The 27,877-nt window shown below is 59.3% G+C and overlaps 2 protein-coding genes across 6 annotated transcripts; one reads left to right on the forward strand and one right to left on the reverse strand.

Moving 5' to 3' along the window:
- Positions 1-338: 338 nt before the first annotated feature.
- FRMD8 (FERM domain containing 8) lies at positions 339-23,515 on the reverse strand. 5 transcript variants are annotated; one of them, XM_037146470.2, is made up of 12 exons: positions 23,164-23,515; positions 21,738-21,863; positions 17,424-17,508; positions 15,812-15,979; positions 12,434-12,535; positions 12,027-12,085; positions 11,746-11,912; positions 10,507-10,731; positions 8,371-8,494; positions 7,378-7,521; positions 5,315-5,519; positions 339-1,893 (listed from the first exon to the last, which is right to left on the reverse strand). In XM_037146470.2, the coding sequence occupies exons 1-12, from the start codon at positions 23,200-23,202 to the stop codon at positions 1,775-1,777; spliced, it is 1,563 nt and encodes a 520-aa protein (XP_037002365.2). In that variant the 5' UTR covers positions 23,203-23,515; the 3' UTR covers positions 339-1,774. The 5 variants fall into 5 exon arrangements, with proteins under 5 accessions (XP_037002365.2, XP_037002366.2, XP_037002368.2 ...); XM_037146471.2 differs by lacking the exon at positions 21,738-21,863; XM_037146473.2 differs by lacking the exons at positions 21,738-21,863; positions 23,164-23,515 and adding an exon at positions 21,337-21,611.
- Positions 22,959-27,861, forward strand: SLC25A45 (solute carrier family 25 member 45). Its single transcript, XM_037146474.2, has 4 exons — positions 22,959-23,208; positions 23,510-23,695; positions 25,842-26,100; positions 26,224-27,861. The coding sequence occupies exons 1-4, from the start codon at positions 23,002-23,004 to the stop codon at positions 26,490-26,492; spliced, it is 921 nt and encodes a 306-aa protein (XP_037002369.2). The 5' UTR covers positions 22,959-23,001; the 3' UTR covers positions 26,493-27,861.
- The last annotated feature ends 16 nt before the right edge of the window (positions 27,862-27,877 follow it).

The following is a 27,877-nucleotide window of genomic DNA, read 5'->3' on the forward strand; positions in this document are numbered from 1 at the left end:
TTCTCCGGCATCCAGTCGGGCGTCTGACTCTTCATACGCCTGCGCCCTCCGTCCTTCGGGGACCCTGAACCCTGCCAAGGCTGGACCGCGGCAGCCGAGTGTTTGGGAGCCCTGAACGCTGCATCCCTTGACCAAAGGCCAACCTGTAGCTGTGACCAACTCCCTCTCCCATGAGCAGGCAGCTCATTGGTTAGAGTGTTGTCCCCGATACACCAAGGTTGTGGGTTCGATCTCCCATCAGGGCACATATAAGAACCAACCAATGAATGCATAAATATAACAAAAAAAATGATGTTTCTCTCTCTCTCAAATCAACAATAAAAAAAAACTACACTCTTATTTCATATCATAAACTACACCAACATTGCTGGAAACTGATTTTATTATTAAGTCACATGGTACAAAAGAAAGAATATTCAAAGGACATTCAGTAAAATGCTGTTTTGTCCCAAAGGACAGGCAGAAAAGGTTAAGGCACAATGGAGGCTTACAAAAGATGAGAAAGACAAGGGTAAAAACAAGTAATGTGTGTACACACACACCCGCCACACCCCACAGGCCCCGTGAGCCCATCAGATAAGAATTCACTTGGCATCAAAACAGTGAGTGGGCAGAGAGGACAGTGGGCTGGGAGCCAGAGAGGTGAGTCACTCCGAAGGAGAGACGAGATGTCCTTTGGCTGGGACATTCCAAAGGCTGGGAAACTTATTTATCATGACGGAGTGCTCCAAAGCCGGGAGAGGCAGAAGGCGGGCTCCGGCGGGCGTCGGAGGGGATGCGGCAAGCCCTGCTCTGTGCCAGGGCTGCCTTTCCCACCAGGGCGCCGCCACAGAGGAGCCGCGCCCAGCGCCACATTCAGGCCGTCACTGGTTTCTCAGAGAGGAGACTAGACGGGCTGGCGGCCCGCAGGGCCGGGTCAGGCGGAAAGCGCAGCGCCAGCCCACGGGGAGCCAGGAGGGCAAAGGCCGTGGGGTTCCCATGAGTGCCCCGGAGCTCACGGCTCGGTGGAACCAAAGCAGCTGAGAAGAAGTCGAAACCGAAACTGGAAGCCCACAGGGAGCTTTTCTCAGTGTGGAGGGAGGGTCCGGTGGCCTGTTGGTCCCCAGAACAGCCACCTTAAAGCGCAGTGACACCACCGAAAGCTAGAAAAAAGGCACTTTCCTTCTGGTCAGTGTCTCCTGCCTGCAAGAGAGGCCTGAGTGAGGGGCCCAGGTGCCCGCTGAGCTGGACCTCCAGCCCCAGCCAGCCAGGGAGGGCACCGGCAGGGCCTCTCCTCCTCTTCCTGCCAAGGACCCGCCCTGGGAGGCCCTGTCCCATCCTTGCAGTGATGGCCTGCCTGGCAGTGTGGCTCCGATGCAGGCTGAAGGAATGCAGGGATGTAGTCACTAAAATCCAGGGAATACACCAGGGACACACACTGGGCAAGTCCCAAGCCCTATTCCTCAGTCACCCGCCGTGGGGGCCGCCAATGTGGGCTACAGAACAGGGGAGGGGACACTGTCCATCCTGAGGGGCACAGAGGCAAGTCCCTGGGTGAAAGGGGCAGGCCGGGGCCTGATCAGATGGTCCTGAGACTGCAGAGGGGCCAAAGTGCAGGGAAAGGCAGGCGGGCTGGAAAGGGACCCTATGGGATCCCTGAGCAGTGCTGCACAGCCCCGGCCCTGGCCCCGCCCCATCCGGCAAGAGAAGGCGCTCCTCCAGCTCCGAGGCAGCCCTCCTCCCCAGCTCAACAGCCTGACCAGCCCCTCCGTGTGCCCTCCTCCAGTTTGCAGCCTCAGCTCTGCTCCGGGCCCTCGGCCGGCTGCACCACAGTGTAGCTCCCATGACCCATGGAGAGCTGCCGGCTGAAGAAGGACGTTGTGCGCTTCGGTTTCACCCGCTTGATCTGCTCGCCTGCGGGGAGGAAGAGGAGCGCCCTGAGGAAGGGGCTTCCGGCGAGGGGCCCCGGCCCCAGGAAGCCTTGGTTTGGGCTGAGCTGCCCCTTCACACCTGCCACCTTTCTGGCCTCATTCCCCCCACCCATCCATCCTTCTGCCAGCGACAGGATGGGTGGGTCGGGTGTGTCGCCAGCCTCCCAAATCAGAGGCAAGCCCAGGTTTGTGTGACGCTGGGCCAGCTCTGGTGCTTGAGGAGGTTTTGCTAAAACCTGTTCCAGAACAGACTAAAGGGGAAAAAAAAAAGAGGAGACTAAAGACACAAAGTACCTACAACAGACACGGACTGGCTCAAGGTGAGCCTTGCCAAGATGAAAAGAATTCTTACAGGTTAAACATTTCATGCCAGGCGATCAAGGTCAACATCCACAGTCACGAACCATGCAGATAACGCGCTCTTGATGTGACATGATAGAAATGGCACTCCACCTCTGTGACCCTCTGCCCGAACAGCCATAAGCCCAGTCACCTCCAGGAAAGGGAGATCCTGCAATAAATACCCTTGACCAGTCTCCCTCACAACTGCCAAGGTCACAAGAGGAAAGTCAGAAACCGTCGCAGCCAAGAGGAGCCTAAGGAGGGGGGACAACTGAATGCAGTGTGGTGTCCTGGATGGGATCCTGGGACTCAGGAAGAATGGCAGGTCAAAACTGAGGTCTTGCCCTGGCTGGTGTAGCTCAGTGGATTGAGCGCGGGCCTGTGAACCAGACGATCCCGGTTCAATTCCCAGTCAGGGCACATGCCTGGGTTGCAGGCCGGTTCCCTGCAGGCCAGTTCCCGGCAGGGGATCCACGATACGCAACCATACACTGATATTTCTCTCCCTCTCTCCTTTCCTTCCCCTCTAAAGATAAATAAATAAAATCTTAAAAAAACAAAAACAAAAACACCCCTGAGGTCTTTAGTTAATAAAGCCATACCAATGTGGTTCATTAATTATAAATAAATACACCATATCAACATGTTAATTTTTTTTAATCAAGAAAAAAAAAGCCCTGGCTGGTGTGGCTCAGTGGACTGAGTGCAGGCCTGTGAACCAACAAGTGGCTGGTTCGATTCCCAGTCAGGGCACATGCCTGAGTTGCAGGCCAGGTCAGGTCCCCAGTAGGGCACACCCAACAGGTAACCACACACTGATCTTTCTCTTCCTCTCTATCTCCCTCCATTCAAAACACTGGTGATCAGGATGCTCACAGAACTGGTTGAATATAGTCACAAATTAGAGAAACATATGAAGGCTAAACTAATTGAAATGAATGGAAATGCACAGGAAACCAATAGTAATGGAAAGGAAACTGGGACTCAAATCAAAGGAGTGGACCAGAAAGAGGAAAATGACCAAACAGAGAAGGATGCAGAAACAAGAATTCAAAAAAATGAGGAGAGGCTTAGGAACCTTCAGGACATCTTTAAACATTCCAACATCCGAATTATAGGGGTACCAGAAGGGGAAGAGGAACAGCCACGAGTGGAACACTTATTTGAACAAATAATAAAGGAGAATTTCCCCAATCTGGCAAAGGAAATAGACTTCCAGGAAATCCAGGAAGCTCAGAGAGTCCCAAAGAAGTTGGACCCAAGAAGGAACACACCAAGGCACATCATAATTACATTACCCAAGATTAAAATGAAAGAGAGAATTCTAGAAGCAGCAAGAGCTAAGGGGACAGTCACCTACAAAGGAGTTCCCATTAGACTATCAGCTGATTTCTCAAAAGAGACCTTACAGGCAAGAAGGGGCTGGAAAGAAGTATTCCAAGTCATGAAATCCAAAGACCTACAACCAAGATTGCTCTATCCAGCAAAGTTTTCATTTAGAATGGAAGGACAGATAAAGTGCTTCTCAGATAAGATCAAATTCAAGGAGTTCATCATCACCAAGCCCTTATTATATGAAATGTTAAAGGGACTTATCCAAGAAAAAGAAGTTAAAGAAACATGAACAGTGAAAGGACAACAAACTCACAGTTATTAACAACCACACCTAAAACAAAAGCAAACTAAGAGGACAGCTAGATCAGGAGTGGAAACATAGAAATGAAGATCTCAAGGAGGGTTAGCAACAGGGGAGTGGGAGGAGGAGAAGAGGGGAGAAGGTATAGAAAATAAGTAGCATAGACAGTAGATAGAAAATAGAAGGGGGGGCAAGAATAGCATGGGAAATATAGAATCTAAAGGACTTGAGACACATGGTCATAAACTAAAGGGGGGGGGTAATGGTGGGGATGGGGAGGTAGGGTGGAGGGGAATGAAAGGGGGAACAGAACAACTGTAACAGCATAATCAATAAAAAAATTAAAAAAAAAAGAGGACAGCTAGATCAGGAGTGAACCATAGAAATGAAGATCACATGAAGGGTTAGCAACAGGGGAGTGGGAGAAGGAGAAGGGGGGAGAAGGTATAGAAAATAAGTAGTACAGACAGTAGATAGAAAATAGATGGGGGGAGGGTAAGAACAGTAGGAGAAATATAGAATCTGAAGGACTTGAGACACATGTTCATGAACTAAAGGGGGGGAATGGTGGGGGAGGGGTGTGCAGGGTGGAGGGGAACGGAGGAGGGGAAATAGAACAAATGTAATGGCATAATCAATTTTTAAAAAGTTTAAAAAAATAAATAAAAATTATTTTTCTTTTCCTGGTTATAAAAATGACATGCTTGTAGAAAACTTCAATGCTACAAAGACGCACGAAGAAGACAGTAAGAGTTGCAGCAACCGACCGCCTTAGTGGGCCTCCCCGCCCGCACACGGACGCCACCTGCTTTTCTCTGCTCAGTGTCACTTTCTAAACATCTTGCCTTTTAAATGTAGGTCTGTGTTACTGCATTAAAAAGCCCTTTTTATTGCAGATTAATTCTAGACTCATAGAGATGTTGCAAAGGCGGTACTACCCTCGTCCAGCCCCTCCTGATGCCAGCACCTTGCCAAAGCCGAGAAGTGAACATCAGTACAGCACTGAGTGCAGGGACTCCTGGGTTTCACCAGCTGCTCCACACACTCGGCGTCCTGTCTGCTCCAGGACCCGATCCCAGACATCACACTGCGTTTGGGGCATCGCGTTTTTACCAGCTGTGCTGATGCGCAGTACCACGTCCCACCGTTTCCGGGCCCGCCCGTGTCACAGCAGACCTGGGGGGTTCCTAGTCTTTCAGGTCTGGACAGTCCTCATGAACACGTCTGTGGATGCAGTGGCCAGAAGGGAGAGAACAGGACTCCTACCCCCAGGGCCCCAGAGGCCTCCCGTTCCCAATCACAGAGCTCAGTTGTGACACTACACCCAGCCCTCTGGCACCTCCAGAGCTCCCCATAACGTGTGTGTACACGTGTGCGCGTGCAGGAGTGTGCGTGCGGGTGCATGTACCATGAAGGGATCACTCACCCTCCTCCACGTAGTCAATGGTGGAGAGGTGCTGGATCCGGCTGCACACCACGCTGCCCTGCCTCTGTAGCTGGGGGCGCTGGCCGGGAGGGGGTGAGGAGCCAGGGGCGGAGGAGGGGCCAGTCCCGCCGTCCTGGGGGGCGTCGGGCTCTGAGGCCTGGTTTAGCTCAATGCAGTACTCGATGAGGCCACTCATCAGTTCAGCCTGGGGAGGGGCGAGAGGCCCACGTGAGGACTAGGGGGTGAGCCAGGGCCCAGGCTCGGGCTCTCCTGCCCTGCAGGGCAAGGACCCAGAGGACTGTCCCCTGCCCGCTCTCTGATGGGAGAGGCAAATGAGGAAACAAATGCCATTCATACAGCCCTGCCAGGTAGCTCAGCTGGCTAGAGTACTGTCCCCATAAGGCAAGGCTGCGGGTTCGATTCCCAGTCAAGGCACATACAAGAATCAACTGAGCCCTGGCTGGTGTAGCTCAGTGGATTGAGCGTGGGACTGCAAACCAGAGTATCGCGGTTTGATTCCCAGTCAGGGCACATGCCTGGGTTGCAGGCCGGTTCCCAGCAGGGGCCAGTTCCCAGCAGGGGATGCACAAAAGGCAACCATACATTGATGTTTCTCTCCTCTCCTTCCCTTCCCTTCTAAAGATAAATAAATTAAATTAAAAAAAAGAATCAACTGAGCGCATAAATAAGTGGAAAAACAACTCAAAAACTGATGTTTGTCTCTCTCCCCTTCCTATCCTTAAAAATATTTATCTCTTAAAATAAATAAATTGAAACAAACAAACAACCCTGCCCCTTAAAAAAAAATTCGCACAAGAAAGGAAGTAGGGGCAGATAATCTGTAGGCCAGGGGGCAGGGAGGCGTCCCGTCTGGGGTGACGTTACACGCCAGTCCTGGAGGATGAGCAGGGGTCCCAGCGTCCCAGCCTGGAAGGCAGGTGCGGGGAGCCTTCCAGTTCGAAGGCTCAGGACTGGAAGGCAGCAGTGCGCAGGCGGGGGCCAGAGAAGCCAGCGGCTACTGGGAGGACGAGGGGGAGGACAGGCCTGGCGGGGCTTTCGGGCCTGAGGCAGCTGCGTGCATGTCGGCTGAGAGCAACACCTGCAGGCCGGTGAAGAGAGGAAGGCAGCAGGGAGGGCCTGGGCGTGGGGTGGGCGGCTCCTTCTGGGCACATTCTTTAAAAGCCTCTCAACACGTTGGAAACATAATACATGTTGATACAGAAAGTGAAGTGACCAGAAGTCAGTGACCATGGTCTGGACACCACAGGTCGGGCCATGTCAGGGGACCGACAGGGCCACAGGCAGAAAGCTGTCAGTGGGTGGTGCTCCCTGGCCAGGCAACACACATTTATCGGGCGCCGCCAGGCAAGCCGTGTGCCTGGCGCGGCGGTAGGCAGCGAGACACAGCAGGGACCGGGACAGGTGGAATGCCTGCCTGCTGCTCCCAAGAAGAGAACCCATGGGGGGAGGGGAGTCAGAGGGGGTGGCCCCGCAGTGACAGGTGTGGCCCCAAGGGGTGAGGATCAGGGAGGGAGGCGGAGAGAGCAGAGAGCAGCGGGGTTCTGCAGGGTCTAGAGGCCCCAGGAGGGGCAGGAGGAGTGTGGGGTGACCACTTTCAGAGACGGGAGTCCCTGGGGCGGCATCTGCCTGCAGAGGCGCTGAGATGACAGGCGAGAGGAACGCAGTCCTGACTGGGCCCTGGGGAGTGGGGGACACCTCTCCCGGAGGGGAAGACGGCCAGTGGAGGCGGCCCTGACCCGCCCATGCCCGCTCCTCGCCCGAGCAGCCAGCTCGAGGAGGACGGGGGAGCTGGTGTGGGCCGGCAGCACCGCACTGGGAAGCCCTCAGCCAACAGCCACGGCCTGACGTGGGCAACGCCCCAGACCAGGCCCAGTGAGCTCCCCGGGCGGCTCCAGGCCAGGAGGAGCCAGCTCCCCAGGTGCCCAGGCCCCCAGCAGCCATGTCACCCCCTTGCCAGCCAGTATGGAGCCTCCAACAGGCTGGAGCCCCCTGAGCCCAGCCTCCCCCATCCCACCCACACCAGTGCAAGCGACACCCACTACCTGCTTGGAGTAGACCTTGAGGAGCTTGTTCACTGGTGTGCCTTCATTGTTCCCATCAAATTCCAGCCACAGGACAGACTCCTCCTCCTCGGGGGACGTGTGGTCCCAGGACAGCTCCTGGAAACGCAGGCCCAGCAGGACGTGCTGGCCAGCGGGAGAGGCAGAGCTTGGCTTGGGTGCCGCCAGGAGGCGACTCCTGGCTATTTCACTCCAAGGCTGGGTCTGAATATGTGCACGAGTTTCTCTGAGGGAAGCAGTCCCTTGTGAGGGGCGGGGCCAGGGAGGCTGAGGCGCCCTGGCCACAGCACTTCTCACCCATAGGTGGAGGCCCGACAGCCAGGACACCTGCGTGGGGGGGAAGGCAGGTGGGCAGGGGGGCCCTTCCCATGAGGTCAGCTGGGTAGCTCCTCAGCACAGACGCCCAGGAAGGGCTGGGATCCCTCTCTGGGGACAACCAGAAGTTGTCCTGCTGGCCGAGGAGGGACTCCTGAGCAGGAGCAGAGAAGCAGCCCAGAGGGGCAGTTGCCGCCGCCGCCGCCTTCGCCACAGGCAGCCAGGACAGCGAGCACCCCATGTGGAGAGGAAGCACCCAGACAGCCCAGGAGGGCTCCTGATGGTGGGCACTTCTGGGAACCCAGGAGCTGACGTTTAGCCACTGGCTGGGCAGCACGGCCGGGCCCTGCCAGACCCCCTGCAGGCGCAGGTGTTCGTCCCAGGGGCAGCCTCCCTGCCCGGCCGCTCCCTGCCCAGCCGCCCCCTGCCTAGCACACGGGACAGAAAAGTTGATCCACAGCAGACCTGGGAAAGACCCCAGGATGACAGTAAAAGCCCCAGAGACACCCAAGGGAGGCAGGGGCCCTCCCGGACAGGCCACCCACCCTGTCCAAGGCCAGTCACAAGCCCAGGGGAACCGGGAAGGCCTGGGTAAGGACCCCACTCCCTTCCTCTCCACGAAGACCCCCGAGGGTCTCACCCAGGAGGGGCTGGAGGTACCTTCTCCCTGTTGTCGATAACATGCACACCCTCCAGGCTGATGGCTACGGTCACTGGCTTTCGCCCACCCCGGTGCAGAAAGCCCTGGGCTGGCTTGTCCACCTCGCCGTGGAAGAAGGCACACCTGGGGAGGGAAGCTGGCATCAGCCTGTCCCCTCCGGCACTGGGACCAGAAGGCCCAGGGTCTTGAGCAGCTTAGCTGTTCCAGTGACTGCAGGTTAAATGGAAGCCTGCCCTGGGGCAGGGGGGAACTTGGGGTGGGGTGAAAGGGAGGCTTCTTGGAGGTGGTGGCATCTGAGCTGGTCGTGCAGGACAGGAGGGTCTGAACAGGCAGGAGGTGGAACTAAGTGTCACAGAGAAGAAGGGCACCACAGGCAGAGGGAAGAGTGTGGACCCAGGTGTGGACAGAACAAGTGATGTTCAAGGAGCCGCCAGGACCCCGAGGACTCGGGGGCTGAGGCGGCTGGGGGGCAGGCCAGGCCACACCAGGGCTGGGAGAGCCCCGTCTCCCCCTTGGGCAGCAGAGAGGGGTCCAGGCCACACCTGCTTGGGGTGCACAAGGGGGTTGGCGTTAGGGTTAGGAAAGTGGCTGCAGGGCTTGATGCTGAGAAGCAAAAAAGGGTGAAGTGCCTTTGGGACGTCGACCCACTGAGCTGCCACCCTCCCCCTCCTGCCCGGCCATGTCCTCTGCCACTCCTGTGGCTGCCCTGGTCCCTCACCCCCCTGCCCTTGGCGAAGCCAGCGCCCCCGTCAGTCCCGCTCTCTGTGACCACCTGCGCTGGCGCAGGGGGACTGAAGACAAGCACCCACTGCCTCCCCTTACTGAGAGCGGCCTCGATTGCCACCCGGCAACCCACGCAGGTCCCACGCCAGTCCCACACTTGTTCCAGACTTCTACAGGCCTGGCTGAAGGCGGGGAAACTGAAGGTAGCAGAGGGGGGGCTGCTCACCCACCCTCAGCTCAGGCTTTCACTCTGCTGAGCCGTACCCGTCAGCACGCACACCTCGCCTGTCACCGAGTTAACTCCTGTTCCCACGCGCCTAAACCACTGCTCCGCCTCCACACCCCACTGCACAGCGCACGGAAACAGCTGGTCACGCTCACTGTCCCGGGCTTCGTCTCATTCTCCTAGACCATCGTCTTCTCCACGATGCTGGAGCCAGGGACAACTGTCTGCCCACACACGAGACTTGTTGAACTTGACCTTGAAGCAGCAGCATGGGATGCTCAGTCACTCCCTCCTTGACACCTCCCTTCGCTTGGCTTGTACAGAACCTCCCGCCTTGCTGGCCCGACCCTCCTGCCAGGAGACGGGCTGTCTCTCTGGGCCCCGGTTTCACACACCATCCACGAGCTGCCGCCTCACCTGTCACCACCCGACTCGAAAACCCACACGCCTCCTCGGAGCTGCCGCCTGCGTGTCTAGCGAGCGTCTCAAAATCAGCACGTGCCAAGGCCCCCAGCCTTCCCCAGCCTGTCCCCTGCTTGGTCCCATTTCAGCTGGCGACAATGTCATCCTCCTCTGCTTGAGCCAGAGGCCTGGAGTCCTCCCCCCCCCCTTCACCTCTTCCACTGCACCTCTAGCCAGAAAGTTCTGACGAGTTCGTCCTCCACCTCCGGAGCCCGGCCACATCACGCACGTGGAGAAATGTCACACGGTCCCCAGGTGGGCTGCCTGCAGCCCCTGCCCACCTGTCGTCTGTTCTTTACTTCTACTCAGTGTCTCCACTAGACCGACAGCGTCACCAGGCAGGGATCAGGGTCCCTGCTCACGGAGGCGTGGCCTGTGCCGAGTGCCACCACGGCAGGCAGAGGAGCGCTGCCAGGGGAGGCTGACCGCGTGAACGGCAGCCCTGGCCGATGGGCAGGTCAGCAGGTCCACTGACCAAGTGACTGGGGCCGGAGGGAGGAGAGGACCTGCCCAGGCTGTCCTGGTCTGTGAGAGGAGGAAGGGAAGGACAAGCGTCCAGCTCCGGACCCATGGGGCTGGAGGTGCTGGCATCAAGGCGCACCTCACGTGAGGACCGAGTTCAGGTGCAGTGGAGACGGGCTCGCTGGCACACCCCGCCAGCTAAGGCCAGGGCTGTCACGGGACACAGGGGCCCCAGGGCTTCGGCTGCTATGATGACACTCACCCGTAATAGGGCAGCTCGTGGCATTTGCAGAGGTAGGCGTGGTAGTGGGTCCTCAGGGAAGCCTCACGCTCACTGTCCTCGCTGGCCACTTCCTGCACCTTGCGGTAGGCGTTGAGCAGGCCCTGCTCGCTGACCCCAGCCTTGGCCCCACGGCCACGGAGGGCGGCAAAGAGCCCGTGGCCCCGCCTACACAGGTGGGCAGGGAGGAAGGAGTCCAGCTGCTCCCTGCGGAGAGAGGAAGACGATGCTGGACATGAGGAGGGGCTCCGTGGCCGGGGACTGGCCACAACTGCCGAGGTCCTCTGGGCAGGCACGCTCACGGGGGTGGGGGGCCCCGGACACGGGCCGCCAGGAGTCCTACTGCTGCTGTCCCAGCAGTACGCCTGACGGGCGAGGGCCCCGAAGGGAAAGTCAGGAGAAGAGAGGACACCAGGCCAAGGCCAGAGGGCTCCATGGCAACGTCCAGGTCACAAGGAGGGGAAATCTGACAACCGAAAAACGATGCAAGTGACCCAGAACTGTCAACGATGTGTCCTGCCCAGGGGGATGTGAAAAGCACCGGCCTCCCACCCAGCAACACAGGTTCGTGGGAGAAGGGGGGAGGAGAGAGCCTGTCTCAGCAGTCTGTGGCTGCGTGGGCCTCGTGCTGGCCATTCTGCCTCCACTGCAGCTGGAGCCTCGGTCTCCGAGCGCTGGGAGCCCAGCCCTACTGTGGCTTCTGGGACACCGGGCACCTGGGCCTTGGGGCCCGGTGGCTGGGCCAGAAGGAGGGCTGGGGGACTTGTGGGGGCCGGGAGAGGCCCAACTGCAGGCTGGCAAGAGGAGGGGTCTCCAGGGGGCTGCCCACCTTTCTCAGGGCTGCCGTGGGTGTTTTCATCATTTGTCCCCTGCACAGTCCCTGACCATGACTACAAATAAACAGGCCACCTCCTTCCTGACCTCAGAAGGAGGCCGACCACCATTCTCACGCACATCTAGGGCTCCACAGGCAGGCAGCTCCTCTCACAGACGTCACTTCACCCAAGTCCCCTGCCCCGGGCCCTCAGCCCTAGGCAGATGAGGAAAAGGAAGCTCAGAGAGGTGGGCTGGCCCACCCAAGGTCCCACCGTATGAGGGCCAGCCCTGAGGCCGAGGCCCCCTGACTCGGGGACCTCGAAAGAACTAAGGCCACTGGTAAGTGGGATTCTGGGGCAACCCACCCGACCCAGCACCCCTGCCTCAGGCCACGCTGGTCTTCACCTCAGGGTGCAGGCCATGGGCTGGCCAGGCCGGAAGGGCCCAAGCTGCACGCGGCACACCAGCGCGCCCAGGGCCTCGCAGTCCTCCAGGTCGCATGGGTACCGAGCCGCCAGCACGTTGCCCTTGGCCTCCTCGTAGAGCAGCCGCAGGACCTCCTCATCGTGGATCTGCGTGGCAGGGAGGGGCTGCTCAGCTCGGCCAGGGCACCAGTGGCCAGGGGTCTGGGGACACGTGGAGGCTAAGCACAGGGCACCAGACCTGCCTGGGGTTGGCTGCCTCACCTGGAGCTCCCGCCGCTTTGGGAAAAACACGTTCCTTCGGAACTGCAGGGAAGGCTCATCTGGGGAAGAGGCCGGGGTCACTGCTCAGCCCTGCCCAGCCCTCTCCCGACAGGCTGGTCCCCAGTCCTCGGGCTCCCCCGACCGCAGCTGACAAAGCCTGACGGCTGTCCAGACAGCGAGGTGTGCAGCTCATCTCAACATGCACACTGACCTCCTGGCCCACGCTCTGCTGGGCTCCCTGTGGACCCCGGGCTCCCCTGCTAGGAGAGGCTGATGGGGCCTGGGGAAGATGCTGGCCCTGCCCCTTGGCCAGGGCAGCCCCCGCTGCCACCAGAAGTCTGGCTGGGCCGGCAGTTGGCACTCCAGACCCAGGTGGGCCCTGAGAGGAGCGGCAGGAGCACACTGACCTGTGGCCACGTCATCGTCCGGTGCGTCGGTGAAGCGCAGCAGCAGCTCTGGCCACTGGCGGCCCAGCTTGTAGGGCTGGTGCTTGGGCTTCAGCTGTACCTCTGCAGGACGAGAGGGAGCGATGCTGCAGCCTCTACCCGCACCGGCAGGAGGAAGAGCAAGGGCACAGGCCCCCGAGGCACATGCAAGTGCGACTGCTGCCCACCCGGCAGCGACACGACAGCGGTCGTGGCCAGCACCACCCAAGCAGGCACTGAGCGCCCGAACCATCTTAGGGGTGCACTCTGCAATGCCCCATCCTCACTTCATCCAGAGAAAACGAGGCTGAGAGAGGTTAAGTGGCTTGTTCAAGGTCACACAACAGAGCCAGCCTTGGACTGTCCCCTACAGTGCCCAGGGTAGGCTGCAGGTGGAAGGTGCCGGGGGCGGCAGTACAGGTGGCCACCCAAGCTGGTGACGGAGAACTGAGGGGATGCCCTCCCCTGCCCCCTCACCAGCCCCCACCTTCAGCATCTCCCCTGGGCACTCCAGCTGCCCTCCCATCCTGCAAGCTCCTGGTCTCCATAGCCACAGACACCAGCCGTGCAGCTGCCCCACCTCCCCTCCTTCCCTTGCTCCCTCTCCCATCCGGCCTTCCTCATTCCCTCGACCGGTCCCAGCGTGTTTGTGCCTCTGGGCCTTTGCACTTGCTGTTCTTCCCGCTTCAGCCCTTCCCCCAGAGCCTCACAGGAACTGCTGGCTTGGGTCTCGGTTCAGTCGTCATCTTCCCTGGACCCTTAGCTAGGGCAGCCCCTCCCTGTCACCATCACACCAACAGTGCCCCACCAGGGCGACTTTGCAGTGATCGGCACTATCTGACACCATCTCACTGTCCATGCCCTCACCAGCCTGAGCATCACGAGGGCAGGACTGCCCCCTCGCAGTTCACTGCTGTGCCCTGGGCTCACCACAGGCTGGCCCTCACCGCAGATGTGCCCCAGGACTCAACGGCTCAGTCCAGGAGTGGCAGAGCAGTTTCACCTTGGACACTGTAGCCTTTGAGAAGTCTGAGGCCATTTCCAAGACCACCTGGTGATGAATGAAGATGGCTACTGGTGGGGGGCGGCATGGAGGAGGCATGGCGACGCCTACGCCATCAACTAGCTCCCCTGCCTTCTGACCTTTATCTCCTGCCTTCACCCCTCCCGCCAGAGCGCCGGGTACCTTGTCCTGTCAGCCTGAAGCCCAGGGTTCATCCCTGTCCTCCGGGCTTCCATCTGGACTCTGATCGTAACCCATAACAGCAGCCACAGCCTCCAAAGTGGCCTCCCTCCCTGCCTACAGCCTCCTCCACCCCACCTCTGCACTCAGCTTCCCCCCAGCCCTCTCTCCTCCTGTCATCTTTCCGATCCAGGTCACCTGCTGGCTCCACGGCCCTTTTCCAACCGAGACACTTGCTTACACCTTTGCAGAAGCACCCCTGCCAGATGACCCCCGGGAGGGGAACGTGCCATGTGCAGTAGCATCCTCTCCCCTCCAGAAAGGGCTCCCTCAGCAACCCCCCACCCACTCGGCAGGACCCTCCAAGCACACTCGATCTAGACTCACTGAAGCCCAAGGAGGGACAGTGCCTGCCCAAGGCCACCAGAGTTAGCAGCTCACACAGGACAGAGCTCTGCCCACTGAGTCTCCAGACCCGCACTTTAGGTGAGTTCCCTGAGGGCAGGGATGCCTCCGGGGTGCTCCCCAGCACCGGGGTGGGGCTCTGCACGTACTTGTCAAATGAATGGGGGAGTAATCTGGGCTAAGGGAGCCCTGCCTTTGCCTATGGCCCAGCCCTGGCCGGCCTTAAACCCCGAGCCCCGGCAGCTCAGAGGGCTTCTGTTGTCAGAACGGGACCACGCTGACCCCCTGGTCCGACACTTCCAAATAGGGCCATTCTGCCTGGAAGCTGTTACCCAAACAGACAGACTATCCCTGGAGCCCTATTCCAAGTAGAGTGGCATCGGGAATGGGAAGGCCGATCCCTCTCAAACACCCGGTTTGAAGGAAGGGCCCTTCCTGCCTCCCAGCCCCTGGCCGTCTGTCAGAGCTTCACCCACACTGGGGGCGGGGGGCGGCAGCGAAGGTCCTGTGGAGCCCTAGTCAAAGCTGAAGTCGCCTTTCAGCCTTCCTGAATGCAGTGAGGGAACAAAGTGGGCACTGACTTCCTGCTGGGGCCTCTAGCCCCCCTCCTAGACGAGGCAGTGCCCCAGGGAGACCAGGCCGGCAGGGCCACAGAGGCAGCCCATTCATGTTCTTGAGGGGGAGCAGGAATGCGATGAGGAGGAAGTGGGAGGGGAAAACAAGCCGTCCAGCTGCAGGGACAGGGAGCCTGAGGCAGCACCCACCACATGGAACGCCACTCCTAGCTTTTCAAAGACACAAGCCAAGGGGCCCACAGTCCTAACCAACAGCCTGGAGGTTCACGGAAGCACAGCTGCGCTGGGTGGGGAGCAGCAGGAAGACAGTGGGCGAGAGCAGCAGCTGGGAGGGAAGCTCCAACTGGCAGAAGGGAATAAGGGCCGGGGGGCAGGGGCACCCTCTCCCACCAAGCCAGCTGATACCCCCCCTCCAGGGAAGAGGTACGAACCACCACCACGGGGGGGCCGGTCACCCTCTTCTTGCCCCTGCTCCTCCACAAGAAAGGAAAAGGTTTAAGCTCAGAAAACATGCCTGGCCCTGGCACCAGCTGGGCATCTTCTCCCCTGACCCCCCTCCTGCAGAAGCCAAGAGGCTGGAGGCCCTATTCAGAGCCACAGCCCCCACCCACACCCCATCCCTGCAGGACACTGGTGGGCACAGGCCACAAGCCAGGCAGGGCTAGAGGCCCCCTGGCAGAGAAGTCGGTTCCGGCTCATCCTGCCTTCCTGACCCGCAGGCAAAGTCCCATCCTCAGAGATGGCTACTTCCTGTGCTGAGTACCACCCTCCTCCCTGCCCTCAGGAGCAGGTGCAGTTCAAAGAGGTCAGCTGGGGGCCATCGAGGCTTCCCTTCTGCTCTCAGTCCTACTCCGCCAAACCTCAGTTCCCTCAACTGCAAGGAGGGCCGGCCGTGAGGGTGAGGTGACATTCTGCTCACAAAATGCCAGCTAAGGATGGGGCACAGAGCATGTACCCCGTGCACGCAGACCCCTCCCCTCCCCGTCTTCCAGTCCACGCCTCCTCTGCCACTGGCAGAAAGAAAAAAGGCATCGTCTGAGGGCTCTGGGTCCTCAAGGGGTGGCCATCTCCAGAACACACGCAAGTCCCACCTTCCTCTCATGTGCGGTGGCCTCGGGTCTGGAAGCTGCCCCCTCCCGCACACCAGTCAGCACCCTTCTATCCCAGCCTCCCAGGCTTCTCACTGGCAAGCCTTACCCAGCAGAGGGGAGACAAGCCAAAGCGCAAAGATATCCATGGCGATGTCTGGGAGCTGCAGGACCTCACGGATGGCACGGTGCAGCTCGTGGGCACTGAGGGACGGCAGGTTCTCCACAGCCAGCGGCACCACTGAGTCATCCGCCAAATACACCAGCACGTCCGGTGCTGCAATGAAAGCCAGGCAGGGTTGGCTGGGCTGGTGCGCAGGCGCAGGCATGTCCATCAGGGACCCTCTACCCCCACTGGGGCTGCGGTCCCCACTCTACACTCCTGGGGACCCTGGAAAGAGACAGAGCGCCAGCACACCCAGGAAAGAGGAACCCCAGAAAGAGGGTCTTACTCACTCAAGACCCTCACAGCACCCAGAAACCCAGCACCTCTGCCCCAGTCACTGGCCTAGCCACATTTCAACCCCCAAAGGTTCAAATTAGGGCTAGCAATGCCCCCTGCACACTCCCCTCGAAGCCCCAGGGACTCTTCTGCGCTTCTTCCCTGAAGGAGCAAATCCCACTGGCGGGGACTGAGGAAGACAGGCTGAGTCCGTGGTGAGGTTAATACAGTTGGTATGTCAGGCTGGGAGTGGGGAGAACTGGGCCAGTTGCTGTCTCTCTCTGGCCCAGGCTAAGGTGGGAACTGAGGACTCAAGGAAGCCAGGGTGAAACAAGATCCAGCGCTGAGCTTCTTTAGGACTCTTCATACCTCCGAACTCAGTACCCTGGCCTTTCAAGATAGTCTCAGATAGGCTGGGAAGCACAAGTTGGGCATTCCCTCATGACAGCTCCTGGGATTCCTGTTTGCAGTGCAGAGCCAAGGGGAGACCTCTGGAAGAGCAGCCGATTAAAATCCCCATCCCTGGAACTGCAGCAAGCGGGAAGGAGCACTGAGCTGGGAGTTCAGTACACTTGGCTTTGCATCCCCGCCTGGCCCCTGGCTAGCTGGCTGACTCCAGCAAGTCAGTGAGTGCAGGCTGCCCCACCCGTAAAGCGGGGCTACTGCTCCCTCAAAGTGTGGCTGTAAATCAAATGAGGTGAAGCCTGTGAAAGGCAAGGGCATAGTTTATCATTAATATGAGGGAAAGTGTTTTTTGGATACCTAGTCTGTTCCCTAACAGCTACTTTCTTGAAAGATCATAAAAACAATCTCCAGGACCCTGAGATCCAGACCCACTTTTCACGTAGGGAAAACCAAGGCACTGAGGGCCCCAGTATCCTGTGGCTTAACCTCTCCAGGCGCCAATTTTCTTCCTAGAAAATGAAGATCATGATGCCTGCTTTCAAAAGGGTGTTTGTGAGAAAAAAGTCCAACAAAGAAAGTGAATGCGTCATTTTTCATTCATGAGATTTCTTTTGAATTTCACAGCTATGTGAGACACGCTCATTTTACAAATGAGGAAAAGGAGATTCAAGAAGAGCACCCAACTTGGCCAGTAGCCTAGTAACAGAACCCAGGTCCTCTGACCGACTTGGGTCACTTTTGCATACCTCAACATCTCTTATTTGTTAATTAACACCTAAGATTCTCTTTAATGGAAGAGATGAGAAGCCAGGGCCACATCCCTGGGGCTGGGGCCCCAAGAGGGTATGGAAGGCAGATGGAGACAGGGACCCACCTCGGGCTCCCACGGAGGACACGCTGCTTCGATGGGACCGTTCAGCAGGGCCCGAGTGCCCGGCACTGTCTTCCGTCCCGTCCATCTGCAGAAAGAAAAAGAGCTGTTACTGGGGGTCTGGGAATGGGGTGGCTGGGGAAGCTCTCACTGAGGAAGGGAAGGGTCCCGGGCTGATCTGCGAAACTGAGCAACGGGGCTGCAGGCACTGGTGTGCAGACTAGAGGAGTGGAGGTGAGGGTTCCTCAGCCAATTCCAGGTCAGGGCTGGTGGGAGGACCAGGCCGTGACGGCCCGGAGCACGGTGGAAGCTCGGCTCGCCGGCAAGCCCAGGTGGGGCACCCCGCAACCCCGTCGCAGCGGGGACCAGCGCGCGGCATTGCCGCGTCCTCACCTTGCAGGGACGCAGCGCTGACCGCCTCAGCCCAGGCCGCTGCCTTGACTCCGACCCCCAGCACCGGTTCGGGTTCTGCCGCCCACGGTGACTCTTGCTCCCCTTTCAGGACCCGACACCCGGGGCGCGACGCGGAAGCTGGAGCAGGGGAAGGGCGGAGCGCAGGGCCCCGCCCCCCGACCCGTGGAAGCCAATGGGAGCCTGGGGCCGCCACGCACGCGCCCTGCGGTGCTTGCGCGCTCAACGACCCCCCCCCCCCCCCCCCCGCCGCGGTCCTGAGTAAGCCGGGTACGACCTGGTTACATATCTCTTATGTTTGTCTGGTCACCCCTTGGGATGGCCGCACTAACAACCAGCCTTGCCACTTATCCGAGTGACTAAGGGCCCTCACACCGATGACCTGTAGTAAGGTGTGGAAGGTTCAAGGCTATTGGGACCCTGGGCGTGAGCTCTGGCACTTACTTGCCTGTCCCCTTCACCTGTAAAATGGAGACGCTAACCGGGTTGCGTCAGGGGTTCACACTGTGCTGGGCTTTGGGTGAAGGTGACCCAGGCAATGGCCGGTACTGCAGCACCCCCTGGCCATGAAGGGCAATGGGGTCTTTTCTGTGGTCAGAAGGCTGGGTCCCTTCCCCTCTAGGCCTGTTTCCTTCATATGCAAAATGAGGAGGACCTCCAAGGACCCTCTAATTATATGCCAGAAACGCAGGCGGGGCACACTTGTTTTTCCAGGGAGGGGTCACATGAGCCCTTGCTATCTTAGACACACAACCTCGGAGACCTTGAGGCCTTCCCAGGCTGGGAAAAGGAACAGGGCCTGGAAGAGCAGGTGTGAAACCACCTACCCCCAGGGTCACATCACCAACGTGTCCTGGCAACGCCAGCGTGTGTGTGCCTGATGTGTAGATCTCGGGGAGAAAAACAACTCCGTGTGGTGCCTTCCTAAGCCACAGGTACGAGAGCTTGCTCCAGGTGACAGCAATGAACTTGATGATCAGCAGAACCAGGAGAGGTTTGAGGGAGGGTGGGGGTGAGCTCACCGGGCCCTGCTTCCCTGGCACTGGAACGGGGCTCCAGCTCCTAGTCCAGGCCTAGCTTCCTCAGGATTTGAAATAGCCTCCCCGCCTGGACCCACACTGCCTGGTCACAACTTCTTCCTTCCCGGCATGAACTGAGGACTCTGAGAAGCGCAGATGTGAGCTGGAGAGAAGGGTAGCAGTGGGAACAGACATTTCCCTCCTGGTTCTCAGCTCTGTGACCCTCGGATCAGGACACAATGGCTCGGTGGCCTCCCTAAACCCACTGGAGCAAAGTGGGAATACAGTTCGCGGTTTTTGAGTGCTGCTGGGTTTGGGCCCTGGGCCAGGGCAGGGGATGGAGACCTGGGTGATACGTAGAAGCTATTATGGTTTAACTGGGGAGTGCAGGGAGAGAGGAGAGAGAGAAGCCCAGGAGGAACACATGTTTAAAACTACATAGATGAGCCCTGACCTGTGTGGCTCAGTTGATTGAGCTTTGCCCTGCAAAGCGAAAGGTCGCCAGTTTGATCCCCAATCAGGGGCACATGCCTGGGTTGTGGGTTCGGTCAGTGGTCAGGGCATGAACAGGAGGCAATCACTCAATGTTTCTCTCACATCAATGTTTCTCTCCCTTTCTCCCTCCCGTTCCCTCTCTCTAAAATAAAAATAATACGTTGTATTATTTATTTATTTATTTTTAGAGAGGAAGGGAGGGAGAGAGGAAGAGAAACATCAGTGAATAAGGGACACATCAATCAGTTGCCTCTTGCACAGCCCTAACCAGGGACCCAGTCTGCAACCCAGGCCTGTGCCCTGACAGGGAATCAAACCAGTGACCTTTCGGTTTGCAGATCAGTGCTCAGTCTTCTGAGCCACACCAGCCAGGGCCATTGGCTGATTCTTGCACGTGCCCCAACCAACCAGGGATTGGACTGCAGCCTCGGCGTATCAGGCCAGCGCTCTAACCAGCTGAGCTTCCTTGCCAGGGCTCGCTCATTCATCCCTTCAGTGAACATGGACTGGTGTCTGCTGTGTGCCACAAGACGTTCTAAGCCTTCACGACAACATCGGTGGGCCGAACAGCCAGAGCTCTCTGCCCAGCCAGACAAGTTAACTAACTACAAGATGCAACGGCAGGTGGTGAGTGCGACGGAGGGAACAACAGGTGGGCCCCTGGCTGGGCCGCTCAGTCAGTGTGTTAGGGCGCCGTCCTGCTATGCCAGGGCTGCGGGTCCAATGCCCAGTCAGGGCACATACAAGAATCAACCAGTGAACACATCAGTGAGTGGAATGACAAATCAATGTTCCTCTCTCCTTTCCTCTCTCTCTAAAAAAAAAGAAAAAAAATCAATAAATGAAAATTAAAGACAAACTAAAAAGTAGAGCCAGGATTCCGTGCCAGGAGTGCTGCCAGGCGGGGCTCGCGGCCTCGGAGCCCCAGGCAGAGGAGGCGGGGAAGAGGGAGCAGCCAGGGCGAGGCCTGGAGGCAGGAGCCTGTTTGAAGAAGAGGAGGAGGCTGGGGTGGCTGGAGCAAAGCAAGCAAGGGGGCGGCCAGAGATGTTGTCACAGAAGATGAGGAGGCACTGTGAGGGCTCCTGGAGCCTGGGAAAAGCATGTAGCTTCCGCCTTTCAGCAGGATGGGGCCGCTGCAGGGAGCCGAGCAGAAGAGAGACCTGGTCTAACTTAGACGTTAGCTGCACCGCTCCAGCCCCTCAGTGGAGAGTGGGCTGGAAGAAGGCAAGGGTGCAGGTGGGGGCCAGTCGGGGCAGGAATCCCTGTGGAGGGATGGTGGAGGTGATGGATTCACCTCTGTATTGAGGCAATATTTTAAAAAATATTTCATTTATCTATTTTTAGAGAAAGGGGAAGGGAGGGAGAAAAACATCAGTGTTCAAGAGATACATTCATTGGTTGTTTCTCAAGTGCCCCCCACTGGGAACCTGGCCAGCAACCCAGGCAGGTGCCCTGACTGGGAATTGAACTGGTGACCCTTTGGTTCGCAGGCCAGCACTCAGTCCACTGAGCCACACCAGCCAGGGCTCAAAGGCAATACTAATGCCATTTCCTCTTGGCATGGTGGTGAGGTGTGAGGGAAAGGGCTTAGGACCACCCTAAGCTTGGTGCCCACATTCAGGGCCTCACAGACGTCCGTGGGCAGTGGTCCCTGAGCCCATACCTCTGTGCCCTCTGTGCCCGATTCTCCAGCTCCCTGCCCTGTCAGTTTGGGTTGTAGTTGTCCAAAGAGAAATGGGCAAAGCCTGATCACCCCAAAGCGGAGAGGCACGCCACCCTTTATACGTCCAAACCTCCATCTGTCCCTGGGGAAGAGGCTCTGTGGAGAGGAGGCCAGAGGCGGCTGTTTCGCCTCTCGTGGGGGCGGGCAGTAAGCAACCTGGGGGAAGGCCTGCCTCCCACCCTGCCAGCTTCCTGGTTCCCCAGTGCCCAGGAAGACCTCCTGCTGGGCCTTCCCTAGTGGCCATGCTCCAGCTGCCCAGCCTCCTTACCTCCCTGGGGACCGGCAGGCCACCCGGTGCGTGGTGGTGCGGGCCGGGCAGGGCAGGCAGGGCCTTGGTCCCCGGCAGACTCCCTGAATCCTTGCTCACTGAGGCAGCTTGGGGGCACCCGGCCCGGGGCCTGGGCCTGGCTGCCAGTCCTGGTCCTGCTTCAAGGGCAGCATTGGCTAGAAGGGCTGGCAGGTCACTGTGGGCAGTCATCCCTGCCCCGTGAGATTTCACACTGCACAGCCCCTCTGGTCCATCAGGGCCGCCCAAGCTGGCTTGCTCCCATCTCCTGGTGCCCAAGGTCTGGGCACTGGGCCACTGCTCACCCTCCACCCAGGGTTAAACATTAGTGGGAAGTTATCAGTCCAGGTTTGGGGAGGGAGAGGGTAGAGTTACACTGTTACCAGCGGCTCCTCGGACACCGGACCCCACCGACTGAACAATGCCTGTGGAGGAGTTTGTGGCTGGCTGGATCTCTGGTGAGACATTTTTTTCCTTCTGTCACATTGTCCCCAGTGGTGGGTTACTTCCTGGGGAAGGTAGGGGACATAGGAGGAGCTGAGGCCAAAGTCCTGGTTCCCCTGGAGTGGCCAAAGCCAGCTGTCCCAGAGCATCCTGGGAGCTGTCTGAGGGGAGAGGACAGGAAGGCAGAGGTGGCAGAGTGTCATTGCTGCGCCGCAAGGCCCTGCTGCCTGCCACCTGCCAAGAGGGGGAGCCAAGGTGAGCGGTGCTCTCCCCGAGGCACCGCACCTGCACCCTAAACCCTGCTCTCCAAGCCTGCCCTGTGGGGCTCAGAAAGAAGTTCACCTGTGACCTCACCTGCCATCCTGCGGTCCTCTTTGGGCCTCTGCCCTCCCTGACAATGAACCGATACCCAGTCCCTGAGGCCTGCTATGCTCTGGGCCCAGCTCAGCTTCTGGGTGACATTTCTCTTAGGAGAAAGAGAGGGGCATTCTGACCCTGCCTCCTGGGGCTGCGACCTCTCCCCAAGTTCCAGGACCAGCCTCTGCCATAGAGGGCAAGACCAGGAAGTGGGGAGGTGGCTGGGGCTGAGCCCTCCTCTCCCGGTGCCAGCTGATGGGGGCAGAGTGCTGGGGGGGCGGGGGGAGGGCCTGGACTGGACAGAGGTTGTGAGTTGAAGGGAGGGAGGAAGGAAGGGAGGAAGAAATGGAGGAAGGGGGAAGGGGGAAAGAAGGAAGGGAGGGAGGGAGGGAGGGTAAAGCTGTCAGACAGGCAGGAGCTGTGGAGACTCCTCTCAGGTAGTGGCTAAGGAAGCCAGCTAGACCCTGGGGGTGGCGCATGGGGGCTCCCAGTGAGGAAGACTCGTGTCTGTGGGTGGCCTCTCCCATCTGCATGTGTGTCCTCCAGGCAAGATTGGGGCTCCCCCCTGTGTCCCCACACTTGACCAGCCCAGTGCCTGGCATGGAAGAGGGCCCAAGGGGGCCGGCGGAGTTTCTCTTGGCCTGGTAACAGGCCCTGCCCTCTCTCCTGCCTCAGCCCCTCTCCCCTTGGCCCAGACTGCCCCCTCAGACTGGCGTGAAAGGCCTCGCTCATAGCGCCTCCCTGTCACCGCAGGAGCTCTGGGCTTGGTCCTGGGACATCCCTTTGACACTGTAAAGGTGAGTTTTGAGGAGGCACCCAAGGAATGAAAGGTGTCCCCCAAACCAAATGTCAGGATGCCCCGAGAGCAAGGGCTTGGCTGCCAGAGGCCCTTCCTGCCTCCCCTGCCCTGCGGGGGGCCCCACTCAAAGGGGCGGAGGCTGGAGCTGTGTGGCCTGCCTGCCTGCTCTGTCCCCCGTCCAGGTGCGGCTGCAGACCCAGAGCACTTACCGAGGCATCGTCGACTGTATAGTCAAGACTTATCGCCATGAGTCGGTGGGTGGCCCACTTCTGTGGGTTTTGGGGTGGGAGGCATCTGAACAGTGGGCACCAGCTCCCTCCTCTCCAGGCAGGACTCCACCCTTGGAAGGGAGAAGACCCATGTCTGGGGCCACAAGGGCTGGGTGGTAGCTTAGTGCCTCAAGAGTGGTACTGAGGCCGCCCTAGCCTCCCCCGCCTCTGCCTCCGGCCGGAGCTCAGAGTGGTTTCCAGCTAGAGGAGGCCTAGTCAGGGCTGCAGGGGTAATGGAGAGGCCCCCGCGTGTACCACCCACTCTAGTGCCGCTCTCTCCCTGCAGATCCTTGGCTTCTTCAAGGGGATGAGCTTCCCCCTCGCCAGCATAGCTGTGGTCAACTCAGTCCTGTTCGGGGTCTACAGCAATGTCCTGCTGCTGCTCACAGCCACCTCCCACCGTGAGCGGCGGGTCCAGCCTCCCAGCTACACGGCCGTCTTCGTAGCTGGCTGCACCGGAGGGTTCCTGCAGGTCAGGGCAGCGTTGGGGTGTGCGTGTGCGCACGCATGCGCACACGGACCAAGCGACGGTCTGTTCGTTCCTTCCCCTCCCAAACCCCTGTGGTGACCCACAGCTGCTGACCGTGGCCTTCCCTGTTGGCACATGAGAGGCTGTGGGGAAATGGGCAGCTCCTGTGCTCCCGACGACCTGGCCTGGCTGAGGGTGGCCTTCCACACTGTGGACCTACGGGCGAAAGGTCCCGGAGAACAGAGAGCTCGGGGGGTGGGGGGTGGGGGGTGGGGGGTGGGGGGGTGGGGGGGGGGTGGGCTGGGGACACCACGGAGCAGCAGCCGGCGGACTACGCTGGGGCAGACAGGGCTTGCCCGCCTCTGGAGGGGTCTGCCTACCTCAGGGCTGTGGGAAGCGCTCTCTGAGGTGACCTTTCACCCTGGACAACTGACAGCCCCATGGAGCTCTGAGCCCAGTCCTGGTGTGGTCCTGGGATGCCCGTCTACAGATCTCGCTGGGGGAGTCCAGGGCATTAATCATTAAGTAACTCTGCTCATTCGGTTTTGGTCTCTGTTCTCAGTACTTAAGTACCTGGACTTTTGGGGGGTTGGGTGGAGGAAGGAGGGGTCTCCAGGAACCCAGAGGAGCCGCATCTGAACGGGGGTCTGAGCGTAGAGACTGAGCCCCAAACCCCAGCCAGGCGCCTCAGGTCACCCTCTGACATCTGCTCTGATGCTCTTGACGGACTTCACGGGTCAGAGGGTGAGGACAGAGGACAGAGTCAGCTGGCTCGCTAAAGTACATTAATAATTTGTGAGACCTCAGAAGGTCCTGGTTTGTCTTTTGCTCCTTCTTGCAGGGTGCCAGCCCCGAGACCCGGCACCCGCCCCCCCAAACAAGGAGGAGTGCTGGGGCCCCAGGCCTCACGGCCTCGTGCAGCCGGGCCAGGCCCAGCCCTCCAGCCTCCTCTCCAGCTCTTTGGGAAGTAGAACAGACAGTAGTACTGCCAGTTGGGACAGGGTGGGGACCGGGTCCAGGGACCAGCGGGAGCCCAGGTTTGCTGTCAGGCCTGTGACTTCAATCTTGGAGCAAAAACTGCATTTTAGTGGGAGGTGGGCGGGAGAGGCGGGAAGGACTCTGGTTAACGCAGGGCAGGGACTGGCAGCCACTCTGTGCACAGAACTTGCTCTTGGCTGGCTAAGGCTGACCCCGTCAAACAGCAGCAGTGTCTGCTGTCCCCACTGCGCCCATGGGTGTGGGATGAGGAAGGGAGGGCCCCTAGCCAGCCCCCACGGGCCACCCTAACTTTGGCCTTACCATTTCCTCAGCCCCCAAGAGCCCAGGGCTCAGGAGCGCAGCCCCAGGAGAGGCTCTCAGGTGGCACTGCCAGTGGGCTCCGGGGTGGCACGAGGGCCCCGTCTCACAGGGAGGGTCCCCAGTCCACTGCCCTCCTTGAGGGGGAAAAGGCCAGCAAACTTGACCTGCCACCCTCTAAGGGTGGCTGCCAGAGCTGGCCACCAGCTCCTCTGCCATCAGCCATCTCCAGGGCTGGGGGACTGGGCCCTGCACCTTACACACACACACACACACACACACACACACACACACACACACACATGAGCCCCAGACACTCCGCTAACCTCAGCTGTGACCTCGGTTCTCACCCAAACAGCGGCCCCTGGCCCAGCTGGTCCCCTAACCCATACCTCGGCCCCTCCCCACGGCCTCCCTCCACATCCTCCCAGCTCCCACCTTCAGTCCCAATTCTACCCCAAATCTGTGTCCCACCTGCCTCAGCCAGGTGATGAGTTCTGGGACCTGCAGATCTCACCCTGTCACCAAATTCTGTTGGGACACTGGTGGTTGGGGGTTTGCGAGGGGCAGGAAGGGCTGGCCCCAGGGGCGTCTCAGAGGTATGCTGCAGAAGTTGGGGGAGGGAGACTCCATGAAGCTGAAACGGGCCATGCCACTCGCCCATGAGGGACCTGATGCCCAGGAGGTGGCCCTGGCCCGTCCCCAGCTTCAGGTGTGAGGAGCTGAGAGCTGGCAGCGGGAGCATGACGTCCTGTGGGAAGATGCTGCCCTCTCCGCACACTGCGCCCCCTTGTTAAGAGAAGCTGTCCTGGCCTGAGCCCCACCCAGGGCCTGCACACTTCGTTCCCCACAGGCCTTCTGCTTGGCCCCTTTTGACCTCATCAAAGTTCGGCTACAAAACCAGACAGAGCTGAGGGCACAGCCTGGGAGCCACCCACCCCGATACCGGGGGCCCGTGCACTGTGCGGCCTCCATCTTCCAGGAGGAGGGGCCCCGGGGGCTGTTCCGGGGAGCCTGGGCTCTGACGCTGAGGGACACCCCCACGGTGGGAATCTACTTCGTCATCTATGAATGGCTCTGTCGCCAGTTCACGCCACATGGCCAGAACCCCAGTAAGTGAAGTAGTGTGAGGGGCTGGGAGCAGAGAGGAGTGGTGTGGGGCGCTGGGGGGGGAGAGAAGGGCAGGGGGAGGGCGTTCCTCCGTCTGACCCTGGCCCGGGCTCGCTCTCCCCCAGGCTCAGCCACAGTGCTGGTGGCCGGGGGCTTTGCAGGCATCACCTCTTGGGCGGCAGCCACCCCCTTGGACGTGATCAAGTCCCGGATGCAGATGGATGGGCTGAAGCAGAGGGAATACCGGGGGATGCTGGACTGCATGGTGGCCAGCGCCCGGCAGGAAGGGCTGGGGGTCTTCTTCCGGGGCCTGACCCTCAACAGTGCCCGCGCCTTCCCTGTCAACGCCGTCACCTTCCTCAGCTACGAGTACCTCCTCCACTCGTGGGGATGACCCTGGCTGGGCACTGACAGCAGCTAGCTCCCCAGTGGGACTGACCACCACCCAGCTACCCAGATTGAAGGCCAAGTTGAAAGCACCAGGTTGAAATTTCAATGTAAGAGGCTCAACCTTTCTTGTCAAGGCGCCTCCCAGTCCAGAAGATGCAGATGTGGACGGGGAGACAGCACTGGGGACCCCGCCCAGAATCCAGGGCAGGCCTCAGCCCCTGGAGCTCTTGCCTTGATTCCTTCATACACCAAGTAACCAGGGGTGCTGGTGACATTCCTTCCCGCATCCAGCGACTTTACCCGTTCAGGAGCTCCTCCACTCCCCTGCCTGGCTGCTAACGGTCCCCTGGGTTCCCAGGGCAGTGTCCACCTGCACCTCGCCTTACTACCCATCAGACCTCTCCCTGCCTGACTCCAGAGTGGCCGTTACATCTCCTGGCCTTTGGAGTCCTACAGTGACTCCCATCATGCTCAGGGAAACCCAAACTCCACCCCCTCCCGATGGGGTGCTGGGGGAATCTCCCCGCCCGCTCACCTTGACCACAGCCCTCACCTGTCGTGGTGCTTGGCTGACTTCCCTGCTGCCTCATTAAACTGCCAGCTCCCTGAGGCCAGTGGTCACACATCTGCTCATTTCCCAGCTCAGAGCCCGGTGCTCGCAGCAGCCCAGCAAATACCTGTCGAAGGAAGTGGAGTTGCATTCCTGGCCTCTCTCCTGACTGCAGCCACCCTGCTTCCTTGGTCATGTCCCTGCCCCTACCAATGCCCCCAACCCTTCACTGAGAGGTTTGCCTACCCTGGGGTCACTCCCAGTGGAGGGGTACCAGAAGTCAGGGGTATCTGCTGGGCCTGCTCCCATGCATGGCACATACATACTTATCTCAATTGCAAAGTGAGCATTAAAAACTGGCTAAGAGAGCCCTGGCTGGTGTAGCTCAGTGGATTGAGCGCGGGCCCGTGAACCACAGGATCGCTGTTTGATTCCCAGTCAGGGCACATGCCTGGGTTGCAGGCCGGTTCCCTGCAGGCCAGTTCCCAGCAGGGGATGCACAAAAGGCAGCCATACATTGATGTTTCTCTCCCTCTCTCCTTCTCCCCCTTCCCCTCTAAAGATAAATAAATAAAATCTTTAAAAAAAAAACAAAACTGGCTAAGAGAGCCCTGGCTGGTGTGGCTCAGTGGATTTGAGTGCCAGCCTGCAAATCAAAGGGTTGCCGGTTCAATTCCCTGTCAGGGCACGTGCCTGGATTGTAGGCCAGGTCCCCAGTGGGGGGCACGTGAGAGGCAACCACACATCGATGTTTCTCTCCCTCTCTTTCTCCCTCCCTTCCCCTCTCTAAAAATGAATAAATAAAAATCTTTTTAAAAACTGGCTCAGAGGGTCCATTT

The sequence above is a fragment of the Artibeus jamaicensis genome, unplaced genomic scaffold, assembly GCF_021234435.1.
Source record: "Artibeus jamaicensis isolate MK-2021 breed Jamaican fruit bat unplaced genomic scaffold, CSHL_Jam_final scaffold_614, whole genome shotgun sequence".
NCBI classification, from domain to species: Eukaryota; Metazoa; Chordata; class Mammalia; order Chiroptera; family Phyllostomidae; genus Artibeus; species Artibeus jamaicensis.

Coding starts and splice junctions, on each gene's coding strand:
- FRMD8 (XM_037146473.2), bottom strand. CDS start 21,546: ATGACTGCCCACAGTGACCTGCCAGCCCTTCTAGCCAATGCTGCCCTT. Junction 5,520..7,377: donor TCAAGGTCTACTCCAAGCAG/GTAGTGGGTGTC, acceptor GCCCCTCCCCAG/GCTGAACTGATGAGTGGCCT. Junction 1,894..5,314: donor CATTGACTACGTGGAGGAGG/GTGAGTGATCCC, acceptor TCCTCCCCGCAG/GCGAGCAGATCAAGCGGGTG.
- SLC25A45 (XM_037146474.2), top strand. CDS start 23,002: ATGTCAGGATGCCCCGAGAGCAAGGGCTTGGCTGCCAGAGGCCCTTCC. Junction 23,209..23,509: donor AGACTTATCGCCATGAGTCG/GTGGGTGGCCCA, acceptor CTCTCCCTGCAG/ATCCTTGGCTTCTTCAAGGG. Junction 26,101..26,223: donor GCCACATGGCCAGAACCCCA/GTAAGTGAAGTA, acceptor GCTCTCCCCCAG/GCTCAGCCACAGTGCTGGTG.